The sequence below is a fragment of the Anolis carolinensis genome, chromosome 2 (assembly GCF_035594765.1).
Source record: "Anolis carolinensis isolate JA03-04 chromosome 2, rAnoCar3.1.pri, whole genome shotgun sequence".
NCBI classification, from domain to species: domain Eukaryota; kingdom Metazoa; phylum Chordata; class Lepidosauria; order Squamata; family Dactyloidae; genus Anolis; species Anolis carolinensis.
Genome location: NC_085842.1, coordinates 270107204 through 270130475, shown reverse-complemented (window position 1 = coordinate 270130475; position 23272 = coordinate 270107204). Strand labels below are relative to the sequence as shown.

Here is a 23272-nt window from a genome sequence, read left to right as displayed (position 1 = left end):
GTTGTGGAAACAAGAAATGGTGAGAAAGCTTAAGTGGAAACACCTTTTCCCCATGATAGCTGCACGATTATGCATTCATAATTCCTGAAGAATACCTACTAGATATAGAATTAACAAAGAGGTGGTATGTTTTTCCTAGCCCATCTTTATGTAGTATAAATTTCTCTTTTCCTGAAACAAACATAATGATGCTGAACATTTACATCAGAAGCAAATTATGTTCTGCTTAATGCCCACATGTTTCTGCTAACAATACTAACAATAGTTAACACAAATGCTGACTAATGCCTGTGTTGCATAAATCTTGGACATTATAATGTTGCTGGTCACTGTTTTAAAAGAGATGAGAAACTATGATGCAACAGCAACTGGAATTCTTTGGTGACCATAGAGACTGCTTGAAATGACATATACTTTAAAAATTGGAAGTAAATTTAACTACTGGTTTTAAAAAATGCATATTATTTAATGTGGAACAGAGCTGGTGATAGAGCTGTATTTAAAATGATTTGTGACTCCTTTCAGGAAAGGAAACCCTTTTTGTGCCCTTAGGAAGCTTGATCCAGGAAATATGGAAAGGTTGTGGGCTGCACAAACAGTCTTGCATTTTGTCCATCTTGACTTAAATGTTATTTGGATGATAGTGAATTCAATCTATCCTCATCAACACAACCCAAAATAGAATTATTTTGCGTACAAAAGAAACTATTGGTGTTGCCTTTAAAACTAGTATCAGAATTAACTATTATGTGATTTATTAACTGAAAGATGATAGTCTTACTATGATCTCAGTAACTTACAGTATCATTTTAATTTTTCCATCTTCATCTTTTCAGGTAGGTTTTACTGCTCAAATATAACAAATTTTCATAGAACCAGGTCTATATAGAACTTTTCTCATTTAATAATAGTTCTGACATTGGTTATCTAACAGAACAAATATATCAGATAAATTATGATCCAATTACGATTACATATCTCATTCTTATGATACTTAGCTCAGTTCTTTAAAAAATAAGATGCAGTTTCTTAATAGTCCATGAATAAGGATGATTGGCTGTTGTTCTTCTAGAATCAGGTTGATGACATGGCATTCTGCCAAATGTTTTAAGAGGATGTTTAGAACAACTTTTCTGCTGAAAGCCTGTCATTTCTTGATTACATATTAGAAACTACTCTTGAAACACATTGTGAAATTGATCTCTCATGCTTTCACCCATTACATCAGAAAGTGATTAAAATGCAGCAGGACCTCAATTTTTAAAAGTGAATAGCAAATCGTCTCACCTTTCATGAGCAGGCTCTGCTCCAAGTGGTTTACATGCTCTTCCTTAATAATAATAAATGATAATAAAACTTTATTTATACCCTGCCACCATCTCCTAGAGAGACTTGGGGAGGCTCACAAAGCACTCAAACATGCAAATACGCAAAATACAAAAAGTGCAAAGACAGTAACACAAAAGCAATAACAACCAACATAAACATCACAAACCACCCCTGGTTAAGATCAGGAAAATGCAACAATAGCTGCAGATATAAAACAACTACAATCAATATCAGTCTCATAAAGTGCACAGGGGTTTTTTTTCGTGTCAGGAGCGACTTGAAAAACTGCAAGTCACTTCTGGTGTGAGAGAATTGGCTGTTGTTGCCCAGGGGACACCCGGATGTTTTTGATGTTATTACCATCCTTGTGGGAGGCTTCTGTCATGTCCCCGAATGAATTGGAGCTGACAGAGGGATTAAAACACTAGTATATTTTTAGTCTTGAGACCTTTGAAGACCATCAAAAATATTTAGAAAGTATTGATTCAATGAAATCAAAGCATACCATCACCTAATTGATCTCACCACCTCTCAAGTCACAGAACACTTTTAGAATACTATTTAGAGGTGTGTACGGTATTTGTTCCATTTGTTTCATTTGGGTACTCGTTTCGTACCATCCATTCAGATGGCACGAAATGAAAAAAACAATTTTCGGATGAAATAAAAGGTGAAACAAAATAGAAAGTTGCACGATTTCAGTTTCTTTGTTTGGTTTTCGGGCCACATGGCTTTCCTCACATGGCCCAGGGAGTTCTTCCGCATGCGTCAGAGGAGGAGGAAGTGATGTTTGGGGCTTTTGGCCAATCAGAGGCCAAGAAAACTGTGATGTTGCCAGCGTATTAAGTGGGGTGACCACCCCCATAGCACTCACTGTGGGCACGTCTTTTGCTGGTGCTGGCTGGCTGGCTGCCTGACTTGCTGCTGCTCGCTCAGCTCACTCAATCTCAGTGTTAGTGTGCTTGCTTGCTAGGTTGCTTGCTGCCTTGTTGCCTTGCCTCTTGTCTTGCCTTTCTACCTTGCATTTCTGCCCGGGGAAAGAGATTTGTTTGTATTTTATTTTTCCCCAAGCTTGGCTGCTTGGCTTCTATTTTTTATTCTTTCTTTGAAGGGAAGGGGGTTGGGATTTTTGAAGGGATGAGGGGTAAGGTGGGTTTGGCTGGAGAGCGTCCGCAGGGCTTTGGGGGTGGGGGAAAGAAAGGGATCTCTGTAGCTTCTGTTTGTTGTACGGTAATATTTTTAAATCTTTAAATCTTTTATTCTTAATTCTTTGTTTAAACCCCCCCTTTTTTTTCCTCTCCCTGGATAGTATTGGGGTATTTTAAAAAACAAATATCTTCAAAGGAAAGATATTGTTGGGCTTCTACCTTCTCCGTTTAGAAAACTTTTTAAAAGTTGGTGGGCTAAAAGGGGTCAATATGTCCACCATGTATGGTGATTTTCATTCCTCTAGCTCTAAAACTGATGGGAGGGCAAGCCTTGGAAGCCTTCCCATTGCCGTCAATTGTCCAAATTTTTTTGTTCTTTTGGACAGGGGACAAAACTCCCATTCAGATAGGCGCCCTGTTTTTGGAAGCAGCAAACAAAAACGAAAATGGGACAAAATGAATGAAACAAAACAAAATGGATAGCAATTCCATACAAATGCATAAGACTACTATTTATAGTGAATAAATTAAAAATTAAGAAAAGAAAAAAGTAACAATGAAAATAAAATGAGATTTCATCAAGCACATAGGATACACACTTATTTATATGCACAGTTACTAACATAATGCTCAGTTTACCATTTGAAAGAGTCACATATACTTTTTATATAAAAAAACCCCCTGTGATTCTAAGCTTCCCATTTTTAGAGATATTTATATGGGGAAACAAATGTGTCTTAGGAATAAATATAGTATTATGTGCAATCCTCCATTTCTACTCAGCCAAAAGTCCATTGTCTGGTATTGAAAAGTTGTGCTTGTGGGGGGAGCTGCGCATGCGTCAACGAGAGTAGACGTGCCTAATTGCTCTCCTAACTATAAAGGCAATCAAAGCCTCAAAAAGCCCATAAAGGGTCATAAATCTCTCCTTAACTGGAGTCCGGATCAAAGGAGAAAAGAGAGAAGGCTGGGAGGTCACAATCAAAGGTGACTGAAGCCATAAATCTCAGAATCCAAACAGAAGTTCGGACAACTGTGAGTATGGCGGACAGAAAGGAGAAGGAAGGGGAGGAAGAAAAATTGAACAAAATTATAACTACATTGGAACATCTTAAATTAAACATGGAGATTTTAAGACAGGGAAATGAGCAGACAAGAGAGCAAATCACACAAATTAATAGCAAACTCGGGCTGATAGAGAATAAAGTGGAAGAATGCCAAGAAAAGTTTAAGGAGGCAGCAGCGGAGATCAGAAGACAAAAAGGTGAATTAATCACTCTGAGAGACATTAATAGAAAACTTCTAGATAAAGTTGCTGACCTCGAGGACAGATCCCGAAGAGCCAATCTGCGTTTGAGAGCAGCAGGAGAGAGTCTTCAGATAAAGGAGAATCTGAAGGGAGTTATAACTGAATGGCTTACAACAAATGCTCAAGTCCCATCGCAAGGAATCGAGAGGATACATTGGGCTTTCAGAGGAGGCAGGAAACCCAAGGATATTTTGATACGGTTCACAAGGGAGGCTGAAAGGGACATTGTTTATCGAAAATTGAGGAAAATGAAGAACCTGACCTTGGCTGGCAGTAAAGTATGGCCACTCCTGGATTTATCTTCAGAGACATTGGGAAAGAGAGCAGAAATGAGGGAAATTACAGGAACTTTGGAAAGGAAAGGACAACGTTATACCTGGGCTTTTCCAGCCACCCTAATTGTATATAAAGACAATAAATTATATAAAGCTTCCGACTTGGAAAGTGGGAGGAAAATGCTTAAACAGTTAAAACTGGATACAGACGGAAAAGAAACAGATGGTCTGGAGGAGGAATCAGATAAGACCAAGGACAAGCCGACTGGACAAGAAGCATCGAGGGAGCTGGAGACTGCAGAGAGAGGCGGACCAACAGAGACAGACTTACTTCAGAGTCTATTTGCAATGGGAGATCCAAAGGACAGGGAAGAAAAGAGAACTTTAAGGAATTTGAAGGACCTGGATTTAGAACAAATTAAATCTATAGAAAAACAATTAAGAGATCTTAAAAAACAGAAAATTAGAGAGGAGAATAGAAGAATTGAAACGAGATCTTGTACAGAGACTTAAGAATGAACAGCCTAACATTTGTGGAATAATGAAATTTGGACAAATGGGGTTAAAGGGGTAAAAGATGATGCAGGAGGGGAGAGCAGTGGATGGCAACGCAGTCACCGGTGGGAGGGAGTCTGGGAATGGAAGAGAACAAAGGGAAAACTCTTTCAGGTCTCCCTCTGATGGGAGGAGGGAGAGGTCTGGACTCTGGGGGCCATGGGGGAGGATGGGAAGACAAGCAGACAGGGGAAAGAAACTACAGGAGGGTAAATGCAAATAATACCTGGTTATGGGTGAAGTAGTAATAATGTCTCATAATGTTAATGGTTTATCAACTCCACAAAGAAGGGCAAAAGTTATGAAAATGGTAAAGGATTATAAAGTTGGCATTCTGCTTTTACAAGAATGTCATAAGAGAAAGGACCATACTCCATTATTTAATGATAGGATTTGGGGACAGGTGTATGAATCGAGAGGTTCAAATAGAGCACGGGGTGTGGCAATTTTAATTAAAAATACAATAGACTTCCAAGTGGAAATGGTAAAAAGGGATTCAGATGGGAGATGGGTAATGATTAAAGGGAAAATTGAAAAAATTAGAATCACTTTAGTGTGTATATATGCCCCAAACAAAAATCAAAAAAAAGTATTTAAAAAAGCTATTTGGGGAAATTGATAAGTTTGCACAAGGAGAAGTGTATTGTGCAGGAGATTATAACCTGGAATTGGTAACAACAAGGCAAAATAGTAATAGAAAGTTAAATATAAGGGAATACAACATGAATGATTTATTAGAAGGGGAACCAGAGAATAATAGATGGACATATTACTCGGGAAGACATGACATATATAGCAAAATAGATTATATTCTGGGGAAAAATACAAACCAATCAGTGATTCTAGAAGCAAAAACACTTCCAATACATTTATCGGATCATGCACCATTAAGAGTAAAAGTAAAATTAGAAATAGAAAGAAAAGAAAGAACCTGGAGATATAACACAGTTTTAAACAGTAGAGAGGAAGAATATGAAACAATTAGGAAAGAAATCAATAAGTATTTTGAGACCAATGACAATGGACAAGTAACTAAAGATATAATTTGGGATGCAAGTAAGGCAGTGATAAGGGGTCACTGTATAAGTTTAGAGGTAAATCTTAGAAGAAGATGGAGGAATGAACAGGATAAGAGAATAAAAGAAATAGAAACCCTGCAAGACAAACATAAAAGGACTAAGGATAGACAGATTTGGAGAGAGCTAAAGGAGAAAAAAAACCAATTAGAAGCATTTGAGGAAAGGAATATAATAAATAAATATCTATACGTTAAAAGCTATTCCCAAAGTTGGAATATAAAATCAATGAAGAGGATGGCTTACTATTTGAAAAAGAAAAAAGAAAAAACATGGATAAAGAGATTGAAAGACGAAAATGGGAAAGAACAAGAGGAGCAAAGTAAGATTAGGGAGATAATGGCAAAATATTATAAAAATCTATATAAGGAAGAGAGGGTAATGCAAGGGAACTTAAATATCAGAGAAAAAATTGCAGAGGAAGACAGAGAGTTATTAAACCAACCAATAACGCAAGAGGAAACAATAAGGGCAATTAAAGGGTTAAAGGGAGGCAAGTCACCAGGGCCAGATGGATTTCCAGCAGAATATTATAAAGCATTTATGGAAGAGTTGGCACCACACCTAACAGAATTGTTCAATGAAATATACACTAAGCAAAAAGTCCCCCTAACATGGAAAGTATCAGAAATTATAACTATACCCAAAAAGGGGAGAGATTTAACACAACCAGGGTCATACAGACCCATTAGTCTATGCAATCAAGATTATAAAATATTTACAAAAATTTTAGCAAAAAGATTGGAAACAATAATGCCAAAAATAATCAAAGAGGATCAATATGGATTTGTGAAGGGAAGAAAAATTGGGGATCCAATAAAAAATGTAGTAATTGCAATGAATCATGCAAATTCGAATAAGAAAAAAATGGGAATTCTCAAATTGGATGTTTACAAAGCATTTGATAAAGTCAATCACAATTATCTGTTAAGATTATGTCAACAGTTGAATATGGGGGAAAACTTTTGCAAAACACTGCAACAATTGTACAGCAACTGTAAAGCAAAAATAAGGGTGAATAATGGAAGGACAGGAGAGATACCAATTTTAAATGGTACAAAACAAGGTTGTCCATTATCCCCCACTTTATTTGTAATAGCGATAGAAATGCTAGCTGAAAGTATCAGGAATAGCACCAATTGGACAGGGTACAAAATAGAAAAGGAAGGAGGACAAAAGGAAGAAATAAGGCTTAATTTCTTTGCCGATGATGCAATGATTATTACAAGTCAACCGTTAATTATGGTAAAAGATATTATTAAAAAACTGGAAGAATTTAAAAATATATCAGGACTATTCGTTAATATTAAAAAGTCAGAGATACTATGTCTTAATACCCCACCAAGGGAACAACTGGAGATTAGGAAAATATCAGGGTTAAGATTAGGATTAAAGAAGCTGAAATACTTAGGAGTATGGATATATAAAAACCCAAAGAGTATAGTCAAGGGGAATTATAAACAAAAATGGAAGGTAATAGAGAAACAGTTTAAGAATTGGGAAGGAAAAACATTAACAAGAGTGGACAGAATAAGGGCACTAAAAATGTTTATAATACCAAAATTGACATATTTATTTCAAACATTACCGAACACAGTAGATAGGAAGACACTAAAGACATGGGACAGGAGAATAAGAAAATGGGCAGTCGGAGGAAAAAGGCCCAGAATAAGGGACAAATGGTTAAATGCAAAAGAGGAAGAGGGAGGCTGGGGGATTCCAAGTTTAGAAGTCTATCACGATGCGTTTCAAATCCAAAGATTATTGGAAATACAGTATACTAAAAAAAAATGGGCAAATATGGAGAAGATAATAAATAATACTAAAGAAAAAGAAATAATATTTAGGGAATGGAGTAGGAGAGAAGAAGCAGAATTTAAGGAACCTTTTAAAGGAACAATAAAAGTGTGGAAAAAAAGAAAGAAGAAGCTAAGTCCAGGCAATGAGAATAAGATGGCAACTATATGGCAAATTAATTACAATAACAACGAAATTATAGGCAGAACATTGAGATCAATTGAAAGTAGAGGGAAAAGGTTAGTGGAGGATTTGTACACAATAGATGGAGACCCTGTAGAACAAAAAGAAATTCAGAATTGGATAGGATCAGGGAATTGGATTCAAAGCTGGGCTATAAGACAGGAAATTTTTAGATTGAGAGAAAAAATTAGAGAACAGGACAGTCCATTTGAGAAGGTGATTAGGAAATGTTTGAGAGAGGAAAAGAAGGTGGCAGGAGATCTGTATGAACAAATTATAACGGTAAAAGAAGAAATAGTAGAGGAAATTTTCCAAACATGGAGAATGGACATGGAAATTGAGAGGGAAGATATACAAAGGGAAATAAGTAATATAGCAAAAGAAAAGTACAATGTATTAAGGGAAGCAAGAAGGAAAATGTTACAAAAATGGTACAGAACTCCTGCACAACTTTCACGGTTTTTACCAGGGATGAAAGATAGGTGTTGGCACGGTTGTGAACAAAGAGGGGTGTTCAATCATATGATATGGGAGTGCGATCGGGTGCAAGAATACTGGAGAATGATTGAAGGAGAAATCAATAGAATGCTAAATCTACAAATAGTAATAGTTAATAGAAATGTACTACATGCAAGGATAACAGAAGTGAAGAATATACAAAAAGAAAAAATGATTGACAAATTAATAGCATGTGCACAAATTGTTTTAGTGAGCGGTTGGAAAGATAAAACAAAATGGACTCTGACGAATTGGTATAAGTATATAATTGATATGTTAAATGTAGAAATCACAAATTGCAAATGGAATAATATAGATAAAATTGAAAATATTGCAATAATCAAGGGGATGTGGGAACCAGTTAAGAACTATTTAGAGAATGTACTAAGATGTGGAGTGGAAAAATTAAGATTGAGATTGATATTTCAAATGTAACTTCTGTAGTTTGTTGTATAAAGTGTATGTACAAGGAGGGGAGGGTGGGAGGGTGGGAGTGGGATAAGATGACAAAACAACAATAAAAAAATTAAAAAAAAAAAAAGAAAAGTTGTGCTTGTGAATTCTTGTTCAAATGGGAGAAACATACTGATTTGCTCAAAGGTAATAAAAGTAGACTGAAACAATCCTTATGCAGCACAAAGAAACTGAAGTGAAAATTTGATTCCCTCCGCCACCCCCTGAATCTATCTATATGGTCTTTTATTTACGTAATTTCCTTGTAAAACTAACTTTGCTCCACTGTCAATTGATATTTTTTATTTTGATTGTTGCATTTGGGGTATATTTTGAAGAAATCTGCAAATGAATCCATATATAATTTTAAATCAAACTTTAAGAAGCCTTTTTCTTTTGCAACATCTGTCCTGATTGTCCCTTCTCATTAACAAATATATTCAGCTAAACTGCTTTACAATAGTTTGTTCTGACTGTTCTGCTTGGATGGTGCTATAAAAATCGCAAACATTCTTCTTTCTAGACCAGCTACTCGGCAGGTCAGCTCACCTAATTGGAAAAGTCTAATACCGAGACACCTTGCATGCATCATCACTTTCCTCATTGTGTCTAAAAAATGATTTCACAGAGACTTACTTTGGACTAGAGAGTGGAAAAACTATCACTGTTGCCCACTGGCTTTCTCTACCACTGAAGGTTTGAAAAATTGCTTTCACGGTTTCTCTACAATACAGTAAGATTTGGGACACCACCCCCACAAACAATGATCTGTATCTTCTTTGCAAGCTGGATATTATTCACAGATATTATTATTTTGTGAATATGCACAGTTTCTCTGCTTACCATTATCTGTTTAGACAAGCAATGAAACAAGCTGTTTTGAACTTCACAGATTTTCTTTTAGTGTGTCAACTATGCTTTCATTTTTTCATCCTACCATGAGACCACATCTATTTGTGTGTGTCATTTTTTTCTTGTAAAATAGATATTTTCCTATACAACTGGCTTTTTTGAAGTCTACTCTTTTCTTTCTCTTAAGCATCCCATGAAAGAATTGTGGCAATTGATACATAAAAGCTGGAATCCTAAATATGCTTAGAAAACTTGTAATGTTAGCCTCCAATTTTGCCAGGTTGTGCTGTGCCGGTTGTGCCACTACTGTGCTACCTTTATCAGACAATCTATATCAAGAGGAGACTTTCCTGTACTTTTAGCAGGATGCATTTGTAAAATTCTGAAGTTCCTAAACTATGCTGGATCAGCATAACTTGAGGTGCATGGAAGAGTCTGAAGTAGAGTGCGAAATCAGGTGTACCTAGGACAGAAATAGGAAATGGTTTCCCTTGAGCTCATTTCAAAAGCCTTCAAAAGCAATCAATTTTAAAGCAGGAATAATCTAGCCCTGCCCTCCCCAGCAAAGAAAAAAATCAATTTCTGTAAAACAATGAGAGGAAGACAGAAAGACTTGTAGGGGAGTCAGAGAAAGAACAATAGTACATAGAAAGAAAAAGAACCAATAGGAGGGAGAGGTAGGGAGGAAGCATAAGAGAGTGAGGGGGAGAGAAGAGCTGTGTCATTCACTTTTGGCTGTTCCCATGCCCATTGTTATCTTGGACTCCATCAGATTCCCTCACAAGAATATGATCTCTCTGTCAGAAAAAAAGACTCTCCCCTAAAGCAATGGAACCCTTAGCTTTTTTTTAATGCTTGACAGCACTGGAACATAATTCAACAAGATTCCCGGAACGCTGGAAGCTTACCAGAAGAAGATCCTACAAAACTTTTCTGCACCTTGCTGCCCTAAGCACAGAGTAATATGCTCACTTACCAGTATAGATGTTTATAATAAAGTATTTCAATTTTTTTGAAGAGAGGAAAGAGGATAGTTTAGATTATGAATATGCAAACAAGATTCAATAAGCAAGATTTTCTTGATACCAGAGAAAATATCAAAAATCATTTACTTTTGCAAGACAACATTCATTAAAGATAACTCAGCAAATAGGTTACCTAAGCACTGTTCAAGGAAAATCACTATAGGCACCTATTTTAATGCTTTTTGGATGAAAGCAGTTGAAACGAATACTATACAGCTATAGGTGTAAATTACGTATATCCAATCACTGTTCAGTTGTCAAATTTTACAAAAAAATGTATAAAACAAGTTCTAGTTGAGACTAAGTATGCTTTAATATTTTTTTTTAAATTGTTATCTTGGAATTAGTGAGTTTTACAAACCCTATCTTGCACAGTCACTGAATTGTGGATTTAAGTACCCTATCTGTTCCAGGGGGTCTTCCAAGGATGACATATGTGAGACAAAACGCTTCAGAGAGCAGGATAGACTGTTAGAAATGGATCCTCTGCTCTTCCACTGATGGAAATTTCCCTCAAGTGGAGGGGAAACTTAGATGGATTCAGACCCACTGTTGTAGCCTTCTATATTTCAATTATTTAATTAAATAAATACATATATAAGACTACTGAATAAATCATCTGTTTGTTTTTTCTGTTTGTAGATAAATGACTACTATGAAAACAAACAAAAACAAAAGAAATTGCATAAATCTACTTGTTAAAAAAACCTGAAAAATATGTGTTTAAAATATCTCCAAATAAACTAAGAACTAGTTAGGAATCTGAAACATTATCAAGAAAAAAATTGTGCTCGCCAGATTTGAAAAGTACAATACACCAGCCTTACTACATTTTGATGTAAGCCAAGCAAATTAATATTACACTGTTTCATGAAATAACATCAGTTGTAAAGCTGATACCATGAAAACAGCAACACTAATGGAGTAATCAAAAATCTACAGAGATCTGGTAGGCTGAAAAATTCAGATAAATAAAAGGACTTGATACAATCATTACTTACATCCACTATCTGTAGAACAGGTTATTGTAGTCTGAGTTTTATTAACTTCAAATCTAGAAAAAAATGTCTTGTGCTGATTATATTTTAAAGTATCAGACTGCCTTGAATAGCTTTCTTCCTCTGCAAATAAATCATCAGATGGTATTGGTGTAATTACACCTTGAAGGGCAGAATATTTGCAATGGTCAGCTACTACATACATGACTGTCTGGAAAGGAATCCAGATCTACCGTGTTGCTCTCCCAGGAGAAATGTAATTATTTAAAGGAGTTTTACCCCACCTCTCCTCAGTGCATCTACAAGTATTCAGCCCAGAGTAGGAACACTCTTGAGTGTCCTGGGGGCGTACTACACTGTCCCACTTCACGTTTCAATGATGGCAAGTACCTTCCAGCACTTATTTCCACTGTTCTAGGGGTTCAGGTGAGCAGGTTTTATTTTTAGAGTGGTTGAGGAGATAATTTATGAAACTCCCCTCTGTTCTATTCTTCTATTCTGACAAATATTTATATATGGAATCAAGTCCATGAAAGACATTCTGAACATAACCCATTGATAATAAAAATCTAAAACAGGGTGTGTTTTTTTTAAAGGAGAGAATGAACAAAGGAAAAGGGAAAAATCTCACCCTCAACACCACTGAAGCAAACTATGATAAGAACTATGGGAAACTGCAAGAAATTCATAACATTTTTAATAATACCGCAGCAGGGGGAAAAAAAACAGTGTTAACAGACCATTAGCAGAGCAGATTAAAATGGGTCTGTCAAAAATCTTATCTCAAGGTCTTTGCAATACAGGTAAAAGGATGTAAGAGAAGAGGCAAAAGAAACCTCCCTTGGTAAGGAATCTGGAAAAGAACATGATTCAAACTTACAATGACTTCTGTTCCAGCCAGCCACAATTAAAGGTCTCAGTAAAAATGACACAAAGCTATATCTCCTAGCTGGCTGGCTGGAACATTATGTGGACCCAGAAGACAAACCTTATTGTAGCATATCTATTGTTCACATTCACCGAACAATATGGCCAATGCTCGTTACATGAATAGTGTTGTGAAAATCAAATTATTTAAAGGAATTCATACATCTCATTTACTATGGGATGTGCAAATTTTCTTGAGTAACAGTGTCAAAGGAATTATTTGCACATATTTTCACTCTTGGCTTAGGATTGTTAAAAACAAAGAAAGAGATCTATACCTCATCACTAAAGTCAGCCCTCCACACTTGCAAGTTCGGCATTTACAGATTCAATTATTCACAGATTTCCCACTCCCTTTGGGGAGAGGGGAAAGCAGCAGAGGGCTTGCCAACAACCCCCTTAAGTGTCAAGGGGATGGTTACTTCAATTGTTGCTACTCCACACCTTGATGTGTGGAGAGCCACATATTGACAATTTCACACACCCCTCCCCCTGCACCGCCCCCACAAACATGCACACTTTTGATTTGTAGACTTTGCAGACTCTGCCACGACTCTGGTCCCTGTGGCTTCAAATAGTGGAGTAGCAACTATTTCAGTCACCAACTACAGAAATCAGTGAACCAGAAGACTTTTTTTGGTGGGGGGGGGGGGGTAAATGGTGAGAGGTGGGGAGAAGTGATGTTGTGCCTCCCCCAAAGTGCAGGGTGTGCCGTTCTGGCAATTTCAGTAGCCATTCACACTCCCTGCTGGTCTATAAACCAGCAGACTTCTGTGGGCAGTTAGCAACTAAAATCACTGCTACACCATTTCCAGTATTATTATTGTTTATTCATACTACGCTTGATCTCTCCTGAAGGGGACTCAAAGTGGCTTAATATAAAAGTATTAGCAAAATATACAAATAAACAAAAATGAAAACAGAACTAAATATAAACAGTATTAAAAATCCACAGTTTAAAACCATTCAAACATGTTCCATGCATATTCAAAATGAAAACCACAGCTCCCCCTGACTTGATCTTTAAAACCTTCATCTTTAAAAGCCATTCTGAATAAAAAGGTTTTAGCCTGCCACCGGAAGGACAACAGGGAGGGGGCCATTCTAGCTTCCCTGGGCAGGGAGTTTCAGAGTCATGGGGCAGCCACCGAGAAGGCCCGCTTTCTCGTTCTCATCAACTGAGCTTGAGATAGAGGTGGGACCAAGAGAAGGGTCTCTCCTGAAGATCTCAGAGCGCAGGGGAATGTGACCTCAACCAGCACAGGTCATGAAGAGTCAGAAGTGACTGAACAAATAAACAACAACAACAAAGTCAAAATAGGACAGTTTGAATGGGGGATTGTTGTTTACTATGTTTAAAGTGATCCCAATGTTCCCATGGAGCTAACATGTCTTTGTGTGTTGGTAGTTTTGTCTTTAATACTTAATGCCCACTGCAGTCCAGGGAGTAAACAAAAACAAAATCCTTTTGTTATTTTATGGTTCTGATTTCTATTTAAAATCTCATTTTTCCCCACTGGCAAGGAACCAAGACTATTCAAATATTAAATAACACTGCAATTCTGTACACCTCTATTCGAATATGAACTGAGTTCGGTGATGCTTCTTCCTCAGAAAATACATAAAAGGATTGCACCAACTTTGAGTTTACATTGGGCAAAGTATACACTTTTGATATATTTCATCCTTCTCTTGAAGTTTATTTATTTCTGACCACCCAGTCTAGGGACAGGTAATATTTATTTCCACAACTTTACAGTTTTATGAAAGTTTACCTGGAGTGGTGCAGGAACGTTAGGCCAGGAAAGAACACCAGAAGGTTACTCTGGAGACTTCATGGCTGAAGGCAATTTGAACTGAAGCCTTTTTTTAACCAAGCTCTGCACTTTTTCTAGTGCATTATACTAACTTTCCATTTATACACCAAATGATCACATATTTTTAGCTAGCCAGAATTTTAAAAAGCTATCCAGAAAATGTCCATTCCTAACAAAGGCATATATTTTCAAAAGAAATCCATATTGTTACATTTTATAGTTATCAGGCCATTTTTCCTCAGACACTGCTGAATTTAATTTTCTTTATTACTGGAATTTGCACAGAGCTTCTGCTTCAATTATTATCTTTATTTTTGTGTACTAGGGCCCAAGTGGTTACATATTTATAGAAGCATTTCATATGAGCTCTTGGCATTTTATAATTAAATTCAATGTGTTTTAGTATGTACAGTTAATAAATAAGCAAGAATGGGGCACTGGATGAAAGAGAATAACAAATAAAGTAGGCCATTAACTTAGCTAGGCTAGAAAGATCCCTGACATTTCAAAAACTAGCACCATTCCACTTGACTTACAGAACTGTAATTCACACATTTAAATTATTTTGGAAACAATGTTTGGAAACAAACTAACTTGAGCTCTGTGCCTTCAGGTCCTTGGACATGAGAGGTTGGATTTCTGGATCACAAAAATAGAGTAACCTCAAGGCCACTTCACACATTGCAAGGACCAGGGGGAAAAAACATGCACATAACTTGCACTTATTCCCCTTGTCACATACTGCAATGTATACAGTGGAGGACTTAAAAATGAGCAGGAAGAGTTGAAAAGAACCTACTTTTATGAAACTCAAGTTTGGTGGACAGTCTGGAACAGAACTTGAATGTTATGTTACATTGGGAGACTAAGTGCAAAACAGGATACAAATAGGTAAAAACGGGAAGTTTCTCTGCAAAGTTCTGATTATGTGTGTGACAGTGACAGAACTGCCATATATCCCAAGAGCCCAAGTAAGATTAATGTAGATTTAAGAAGATTAAATGTTAGGCTAGCATTTAACCTATGTTTCTTGTTTTCAATATCTGGTTCCCTTTAGTTTCCTGTCAAGGATGCAAAACAAACTCTTAGTACAAAGAATTGTACTAAAATGTGTTTTAGAGAAATTTAATGGAGATAATAGATGCTTTGAACTGGGATTTACTTATGAATCAGATTTAATCATAATAAATCGTCTGCAACGTGAATGACAAGTTCAGAAATATGGAATACAAATCAGAGGTGGAGAGCAGTGTTGACTGTATGCAATAAGTTAGTTTTAAACAGCTTTGTCTAACCTTATTTTTCAGTAAATCCATTTGGTGGATAAGAAGGTGATGACAACTGTTGTACTAAATCAATTCATAATCTATCTAACATTAACAGTTTAGCTTATTGCCTCCTTCCATCAAGAAATACCTCATTATATGCCTCAAGACAAAAGATTTGCAACTTTATAGTGTTGAGGAACATGCTACTGTTGTAATTTACTTCTCCGCATGGGGCCTTGAGATGCACAGTGGCATTCCAAACTGACTTTCAAAGGAAATTGCCTGGAATTTTCATGACTTCAGGAGTATTTTAAAAGTTATTTAAAGAAAATAGATTTCTGATAGTTATGACTTACATAGAGAACTGTCAGATGACATTTTTTTTTGCATTTGTTAGTGCTAAATATTGTCAGCAAAGTTTGAATATAACTTTTTTCATAAGAAATGATTTATACAGTTTACAACCTGACTGAGGGGACCAGTCTTTACCTCTCAGTCTTTCACAGTGGATTTCATTCCTTTACCAGAAGCAGCCATGGTATGTGCAAAAACCAAGTGATTACACAAGCCTAGTGTTAAGGTCACAGATGTCCCATCAGAGATCAATTCAATACACTTGCCAAAAAAGAATTAATGTTTCTAAATTGGTTACACACATCTCACCATTGCCAGCAGGAATTTGTTTCTCTTTTCTAAGATTTCTTTAAAAATAAAACTATCATAGTCTCAGCATATTCTCACACAGATATTAGAAAAATGTCAATTATTAGGTCAGACTATGCAGAAAGGAGGCAAGCGTGAAGACCCTTACAATTTCTGAGCCCAAAGTCACACCACAAGTCCATGAACTTCGTATTAATGAATTACTAAATACAGATTGCAAATATTCGTTGTTGGTGATAGTCGTTTCCATACATGTCTTTCCTAAGCTTTGGTGATTTGACATCTGTACCTCTATCTGAAAAAGACAGACCTTACTACAGTGACCTGGTAACAGCTAGAGAGGATTACTATAACACTCAATACATGCCATTTATTTACATATAAGATTTTCACTGTTCTCAGTTATATTAGTTCTAAGGTTCAATGATAAAGGAAAGATTAAGCCCAAAAAGAAAATTGCCTGAATAAATAAAATAAAAATGATAAAACAACATTCAGGTGCTTGGATGTTGATTTTCATTCCATTTTGTAAAGAGCCTGACATGAAAGATTCACTGACAGAAGGGGAGGGGGTAATGTCTTGATAGTTCTCCCTACATCCTCTTTTCTCAAAAACTCTGAAGATTTTCAGAGTATGGACAAAGAAGAAACAAAGGTGAAAAGTGCATCTCTCGAGCATTCCTTCAACCATTACTCAATTAATAGGATAACAAAAATGTGACCCTTGATGCCATTTTTCCTACTTATCATCATTATGTTGGAAGAAATCCAACAAGTTCTATCTAGATCCCACTGAAACAACTGGGATTTAGTCGCAACTTATAACCCACTGCTCTAGGTAGCATTAGGTTTAGTCCCATGCATGTATAGTTTGATAAAAACATTATAATGTTTTCTTCAAGGTGTTTAATTTTGACAACATAGGAAGAAGTGTGGAATATTAACACAGCAATTTCTTGTACCCTTGCAAAAGGCAGTGGAAAAGTTTTCAAAAGATAAAATCATTGACTGGAAAATGAATTATGAAGTAATTTATAATTATTTCTTAATGATAAACAATGTGTGTGAATAGATTTCATTAGCAGACATTTTTAAAAGACTTGAATAACCAGCAGAACATATACACATTTTGACTTGAAAATATATTTTGTGTTTCTCTGTGCATGCAAACAAGTACTGAAGAGGATCTTCACTGAGAAAACTTAATAACAATGATGATGATGATGATGATGATGATGATACATATCTATATTTTACCAATATGTTGAAGCTACTTTAACTATAATTGTTTGTATATGTGAATATCGTAATATGAAAAAAGACAGAATTCAGGAAGCCAAAAACATATCATTACAGAATACACACAATTCTATTTAACACTGCAAGTTATACATGTTTTTAGGCTTAAATGTTAATTGTATATTTTCTCACAAGCTTTCATCATTACTGTAATTGTATAAGTAACAGAAATTATAAATCTCTGGAAATAAATACAAACTGGAATTAGAGCAGAAAATTGAAAAGACATTTACACATTTCTCTGATTGCCTTCTCACAAAGCTAAACATCTTCTTACAAATGTAATTTATTTGACACAGGGATTCTTTACAGCAAAGTGTTTACTGTTTTCATCCATTGGAAGCTTACAAAATTATGCCAGTCTGACAGCACAAGTTATATATATACACACACACACACACACACACACACACACACATATATGGGAGCAAACTTTTCTCTTTTCATTATTGCTTTTAATAATAAAACTATAATGATAGTAACACCCTTGTTCTACAGGTGTATGCAGTAGGGATTTTCATAAAGGTATCTATTCACTCCAATCAGTTTTGTAAATAATTTAATCCATAAATCAGCAACGGTCAGTATACTATACTATAACATAACAAGACATAATACTCAGGCTCATTAAAAAGTTAACATACTGAGCAGATTTCTAAACTTAACAGATTGTAACTGAACAGGCTGAGAAATGTAACGAAAGATCTGGCCATGGTGGTCCATGCCTTAGTTACCTCCTAGACTGGATTATTGCAATGCACTCTACGTGGGGTTGCCCTTGAAAAAGGCTCAGAAACTCCAGCGCTCGGCAGCCACGCTACTAACTGGAGCAAATTACAGGGCACGGTCTACCCCCTCTGTTTAAGGAGCTCAATTGGCTGCCATTTATTTTCCAAGCCCAATTCAAGGTGCAGGTTATCACCTATAAAGTCCTTAACAGTTCGGGACCCACCTACCTTCGGTTTTTTTTTTAAATAAATTTTTATTTTTTAAAACACAAAAAATACATTCCGTAGACATACAAAACATTTACAATTCCCACCACCAACACGAGGATTGTTTTCTTTTTACATATTTGTTTCTTTATGAGACAATTTTTATATCTTTATCTTAATCCATTTCCAACCTATATACTATATAACATTTGTATCTTATTTCTTATGGCTTGATCTCCAGATTGATTCATGATATAGTTCTTTACCATTGTCCATCTTTCTTCCATTTCTCTTGTTCTATTTTCATTAGTTTTTACAACATTTAGTTTCACATTCATAATTTCAAATTCCATTTGCTCCACCATATATTGGTACCATTTATTTACTGTCCATTTTGATTTATCTTTCCACCCTAATACTATTACTGCTTGTGCACATTCAATTATTGCTTCTTTTATTTCCCTTTTATTTCCCATTTCCTCTCTTTTCCCTAATACCGCTATTTCCTTTGTTATGACCCACTCATTTCCTAGTATTTGATTTGACTCATTTTGTATAGTCTGCCAAAAATATTGTACATGTTCACATTCCCACATCATGTGCATAAACCGCCCTTTCTGATGACATCCATGCCAGCACTGACTACTCCCCTTTTTATAGTAGTATGCTAATTGGCAGGGTGTACGATACCATTTGTGCAATATTTTCCTCCTCATTTCTCGTACTCTGGTATTCCTTTTCATCCCTATTGTCTCTACCACATTTCTCATCTCTTGTTCTGTGATTTGCAGCTCCGTTTCCCACATACTTTTCAGATCCCGTATTATACATCCATCAGCCTCTATGAGCATTGTATATATTTTGCTGGCCTGTGCCTTCTTTCCTTCCCCCTTTTCTCTTATTATCTTTTCAAAGGCGTTATCTTCTCTCTTAACCATATTAATATTTTCTTTTATTTTGCAATATGCACAGATTGCTCTTATCTGTAACCAATTTTCTTCTCCAAGCCATTGTTTAATTTTATTTTCTCTTACCGTTCCCTCTCTGTCATATAGTTGTTCTAGTCTCTCTATTCCTTTTTCCTTCAATGTTTGAATATTTCTATTCATATTTGATTCCTTATCCTTATTGATTATCCATACTGTTGACATTTTAGATTTTAAGCTACTTATTCTCCCTTGCCATTTCTTCCACACTTGAATTGTTCCTTTCATTGGTCCTATTAATTTATCTATATTTCTCTTATCCCATTTTCTAAAGATTATTTCTTCACAATTAACTCCATTCATTTCCTTTTCAAATCTCACCCATTTTTTATTTGTCACTTGTAATTCTATTGCTCTTTCAATTTGGAAGGCATCACTATATAGCTCTAGGCATGGACAGCCCCATCCCCCTTTCATTTCTTTTGCAATTATCAATTTTTCCTTACTCTTGGTCTTTTCCCTCCTTCAACCCAATAATTTAGTTTCCTATCCCATTCCTTTAATTTTGCCATGGGAGAAATTCCTGGGAGAGCCTGAAATAAATACATCATTTTTGGAATTATCAATATTTTCAATGCCCTTATCCTAGACATCTGTCTCAATTTTTTATTCTTCCACCTACTCATTTGTTTTAACATTCTCTTCCATGCCATTCTATAATTTCCATCTATTATTTTATCAAGTGTCTTAAATATCCAAATTCCCAAATACTTCATCTTTTTAATACCCAATTTTAATCCTGATTCCTTCCTTATCTCTAATTGTTCCTTCGGTGGCGTATTAATAAATAATATCTCTGATTTCTCCATATTTACTGATAGCCCTGATACTTTTTTAAACTCCCTCAATATTATTTTCATTGATTTAATCATTTCCCTTGGTCTCTGTGTTAAAATTATTGCATCGTCCGCATACAGGTTCAATCTCAACTCCTCCTTCCTCCCAATCTTATATCCTTCCCATGTTTCATTCATCCTTATTTTATATGCTAGGGGTTCTATTACCAGAGCAAATAACATTGGGGAGGGACCCACCTACCTTCGTGACCATATTTCCCCCTATGAACCTGCACGGTCTCTCCGTTCATCAGGGAAGGCCCTCCTCTCGATCCCACCACTGTCGCAATTGCGGTTGGTGGGGACGAGGGAGAGGGCCTTCTCCATAGTGGCCCCCTGGCTCTGGAACTCTCTCCCTAGGGAGATTAGGCAGGTCCCTACCCCCCTTATTTTTCGGAAGAGCCTAAAAACTTGGCTCTTTCAACAGGTTTTGGCAACTGATTTCCTTAGTTTGGGATTGCCCTGTTTGTCCATTCTATTTTTATAGTATTTTTAGTCCTTAGCCATATATAGTCTTTAGGTGTATGCCTCCTCCAGCACCTTAATGGGATAATAGTCCCTGGTACCTACATCTTTCCTAATCTGTACCGTACAAAACTATTTGCACTTTTCTGGCCCACTATCCCTTTTAGAAGCCAACCCAGGTTTCTATCAAAGTGTGCTTATTATTTATTGGTATATGTGATTTTATTTGTTTATGATTTGTTTTTATTGTTGAGTTTTATATTGCTTGTTGCCCCATGTAAGCCGCCCTAAGTCCCCTCGGGGAGATGGGTTGGGGTATAAAAATAAAATTATTATTATTATTATTATTATTATTATTATTATTATTATTACTATTATTATTATTAGAACAATGTGCCAGATTACAAACTACTTCTGTCAATCCCATCAGTTTCAAAATATTTCCATAGGAAAGAAATATTCCTAAAGTACAGAGAAATTCCAGAACAGTTCAGATTTTAGTCCAATCATAATTTCAATGCATCTTTCATTGGGACAATTATGTATTGTTTGTAATCAACATTACTTTTGACCATAAAACATTTCTCTTCAAGCAATATTACTCACCATAGTCTGTAATTTTACATGACACCAAATAAAGTTCTTTCAAGTTCTGGCCTTCTTTAGCAATGACTTCCACGCATCTGGAACATAGACAAATCTGCATTAAAAGTTGTTTAACTATATTTATACTAATGAAAGACAAGGGCTACTCAATCTTCAGAATGTCAATGACTGATCAATTACATTAAAATTTCAATTTATTCCTAATATAGCCAAAGCAATTTCAAAATACATTAGATCCTTTCCTTGCAATTAGAATGAGTTCACTATTTCGGACATAAGCCATTCATGGAAAATAGATATTTTAATGACATAAAGGATTTCCATTAATGCATCCTGTCTGAGGTATTACACAAATGGTTCAAAGAGACAATAATATGTTGAATACTAACATAATGTGTAGCTCAATTAGATCAAATAACCACAAAGAAATGTAAGTTAAACATTTTGAAACTATTAAATTGCAGTTTTCAATTTTAATAGGATTTTGATTCATGTGGGTATGTCCACCGTTATCATTACATACATCAGTAAATATCATTGCATGAAATAGTATCTATCATATGAACAAAAATATGAACAAAACATGCATTAATTAGAATGGAAATATAGAATGGCAATTCTAATGGCTGTGTTAATTTCAAACTCAGATTTGGATTTTATGCTCTTTTTTATACTTTCCCCTAAACATATAAGTCCTCATCAAAACAATAATAAAAATAGATATTAAGATTTTACTGCGCAAATGATTTGTTTCATAGTAACCTTTTAAAAGCCATTTCATCATTTACCTTTTCTACAATAAACATAATGTCTTTCTTTCTAAGATGCTCAGCTTTCAATGGCAGAGATCCAATACATATCATTAATCATTACTATATCAACTTCACAGTGCTCTACTATTTGCCATTCATTTATTATGAAAATCAGGCAATTGAGGCTGTATATAACTGACATATGTAGAGAAATAAACTGTCTAATTCTATGAATGCTTGTACACCAGATCCTCTTTTGTACAATTAGAATAAACATATAATATTCAATGTAAGCCCAAACATCAACGCAATTTGAAGTTCTTCACAATATTACTATGCTACCTTTTAGGTACTATTGTCATTTACAGTAGAGTCCCGCTTATCCGGCCTCCCAGTCTGCCTCCCAGATCCACAGCTGTTGCTGCCTTTCTTTAGGCAGCAATGCATAGCGGGCCTCTCCCTGCGTCAGTCCTTTCACCTCCTGCCCTCTCCTCCTCCTCCTCCTCCCACCTCTTTCTACTCAGTGTTTCCACCGGCTTACCACAATCTGCCTGCTTTCCCTCCCTGCAGGCAATTCACAAAAGGAATTGGGTTGAAAATGTATCACAGGGAATGGGGACGCTGGATCTGAGAGGGGGAAACAGAGTGGCGGAGGGAGCATGGTTGTTGCTACTACTGCTTTTTTGGTGCTTGAGTGAGTGAGGCTTGAATGCCCTGGAAGGCGCCCCAGTTTGGAGTCTCCTGCTTCCCTCCAGCACCAAAGCGGAAGGAAGGAGGAAGGGGGAGGGTCTCCTTTTCCTTGGAAGCCCACATTGCCATAGCAAGAAGCAGCTCTTCCTTGTGACAGACCTTTCCAAAGCCTCGCTGCGAGGGAAGACTTGTCTTTCTGACATCGAGGGGGATGAAAGGATGACAGCTAGATGCTCAGACACCCAATCAAGAACTTGGCTACTGACAGGAAGAGAAGAGATCTGGGTTGTTGTGAGTTTTCCAGGCTGTCTGGCCATGTTCCATAAGTATTCTATCCTTTTACCCTCTCTTGTTTCACCCACATCTATGGCAGGCATCCTCAGAGGTTTTGAGGTCTATTGGAAACTAGGCAAGGGAGGTGTATATTATTATTGTTATTATTATTGTTGTTGTTATTATTATTATTATTATTAATTCATTTCTTATTAATTGCTTTTTTTCCTCCCATGGGTGGGACTCAAAGTTAATGC

The 23272-nt window shown here is 36.1% G+C and overlaps 1 protein-coding gene across 3 annotated transcripts in view; it reads right to left on the bottom strand.

Annotated features, from left to right (window-relative positions):
- Nucleotides 1-23272, bottom strand: part of fbxl17 (F-box and leucine rich repeat protein 17) — a 248234-nt gene that overhangs the window by 93071 nt on the left and 131891 nt on the right. For all 3 annotated transcript variants that reach the window (XM_062972210.1, XM_062972209.1, XM_062972211.1), the window contains one exon: nucleotides 21301-21377. In XM_062972210.1, coding sequence (XP_062828280.1) covers nucleotides 21301-21377 — 77 coding nt within the window. Of the gene's footprint in view, nucleotides 1-21300; nucleotides 21378-23272 lie in introns of those variants that run through there.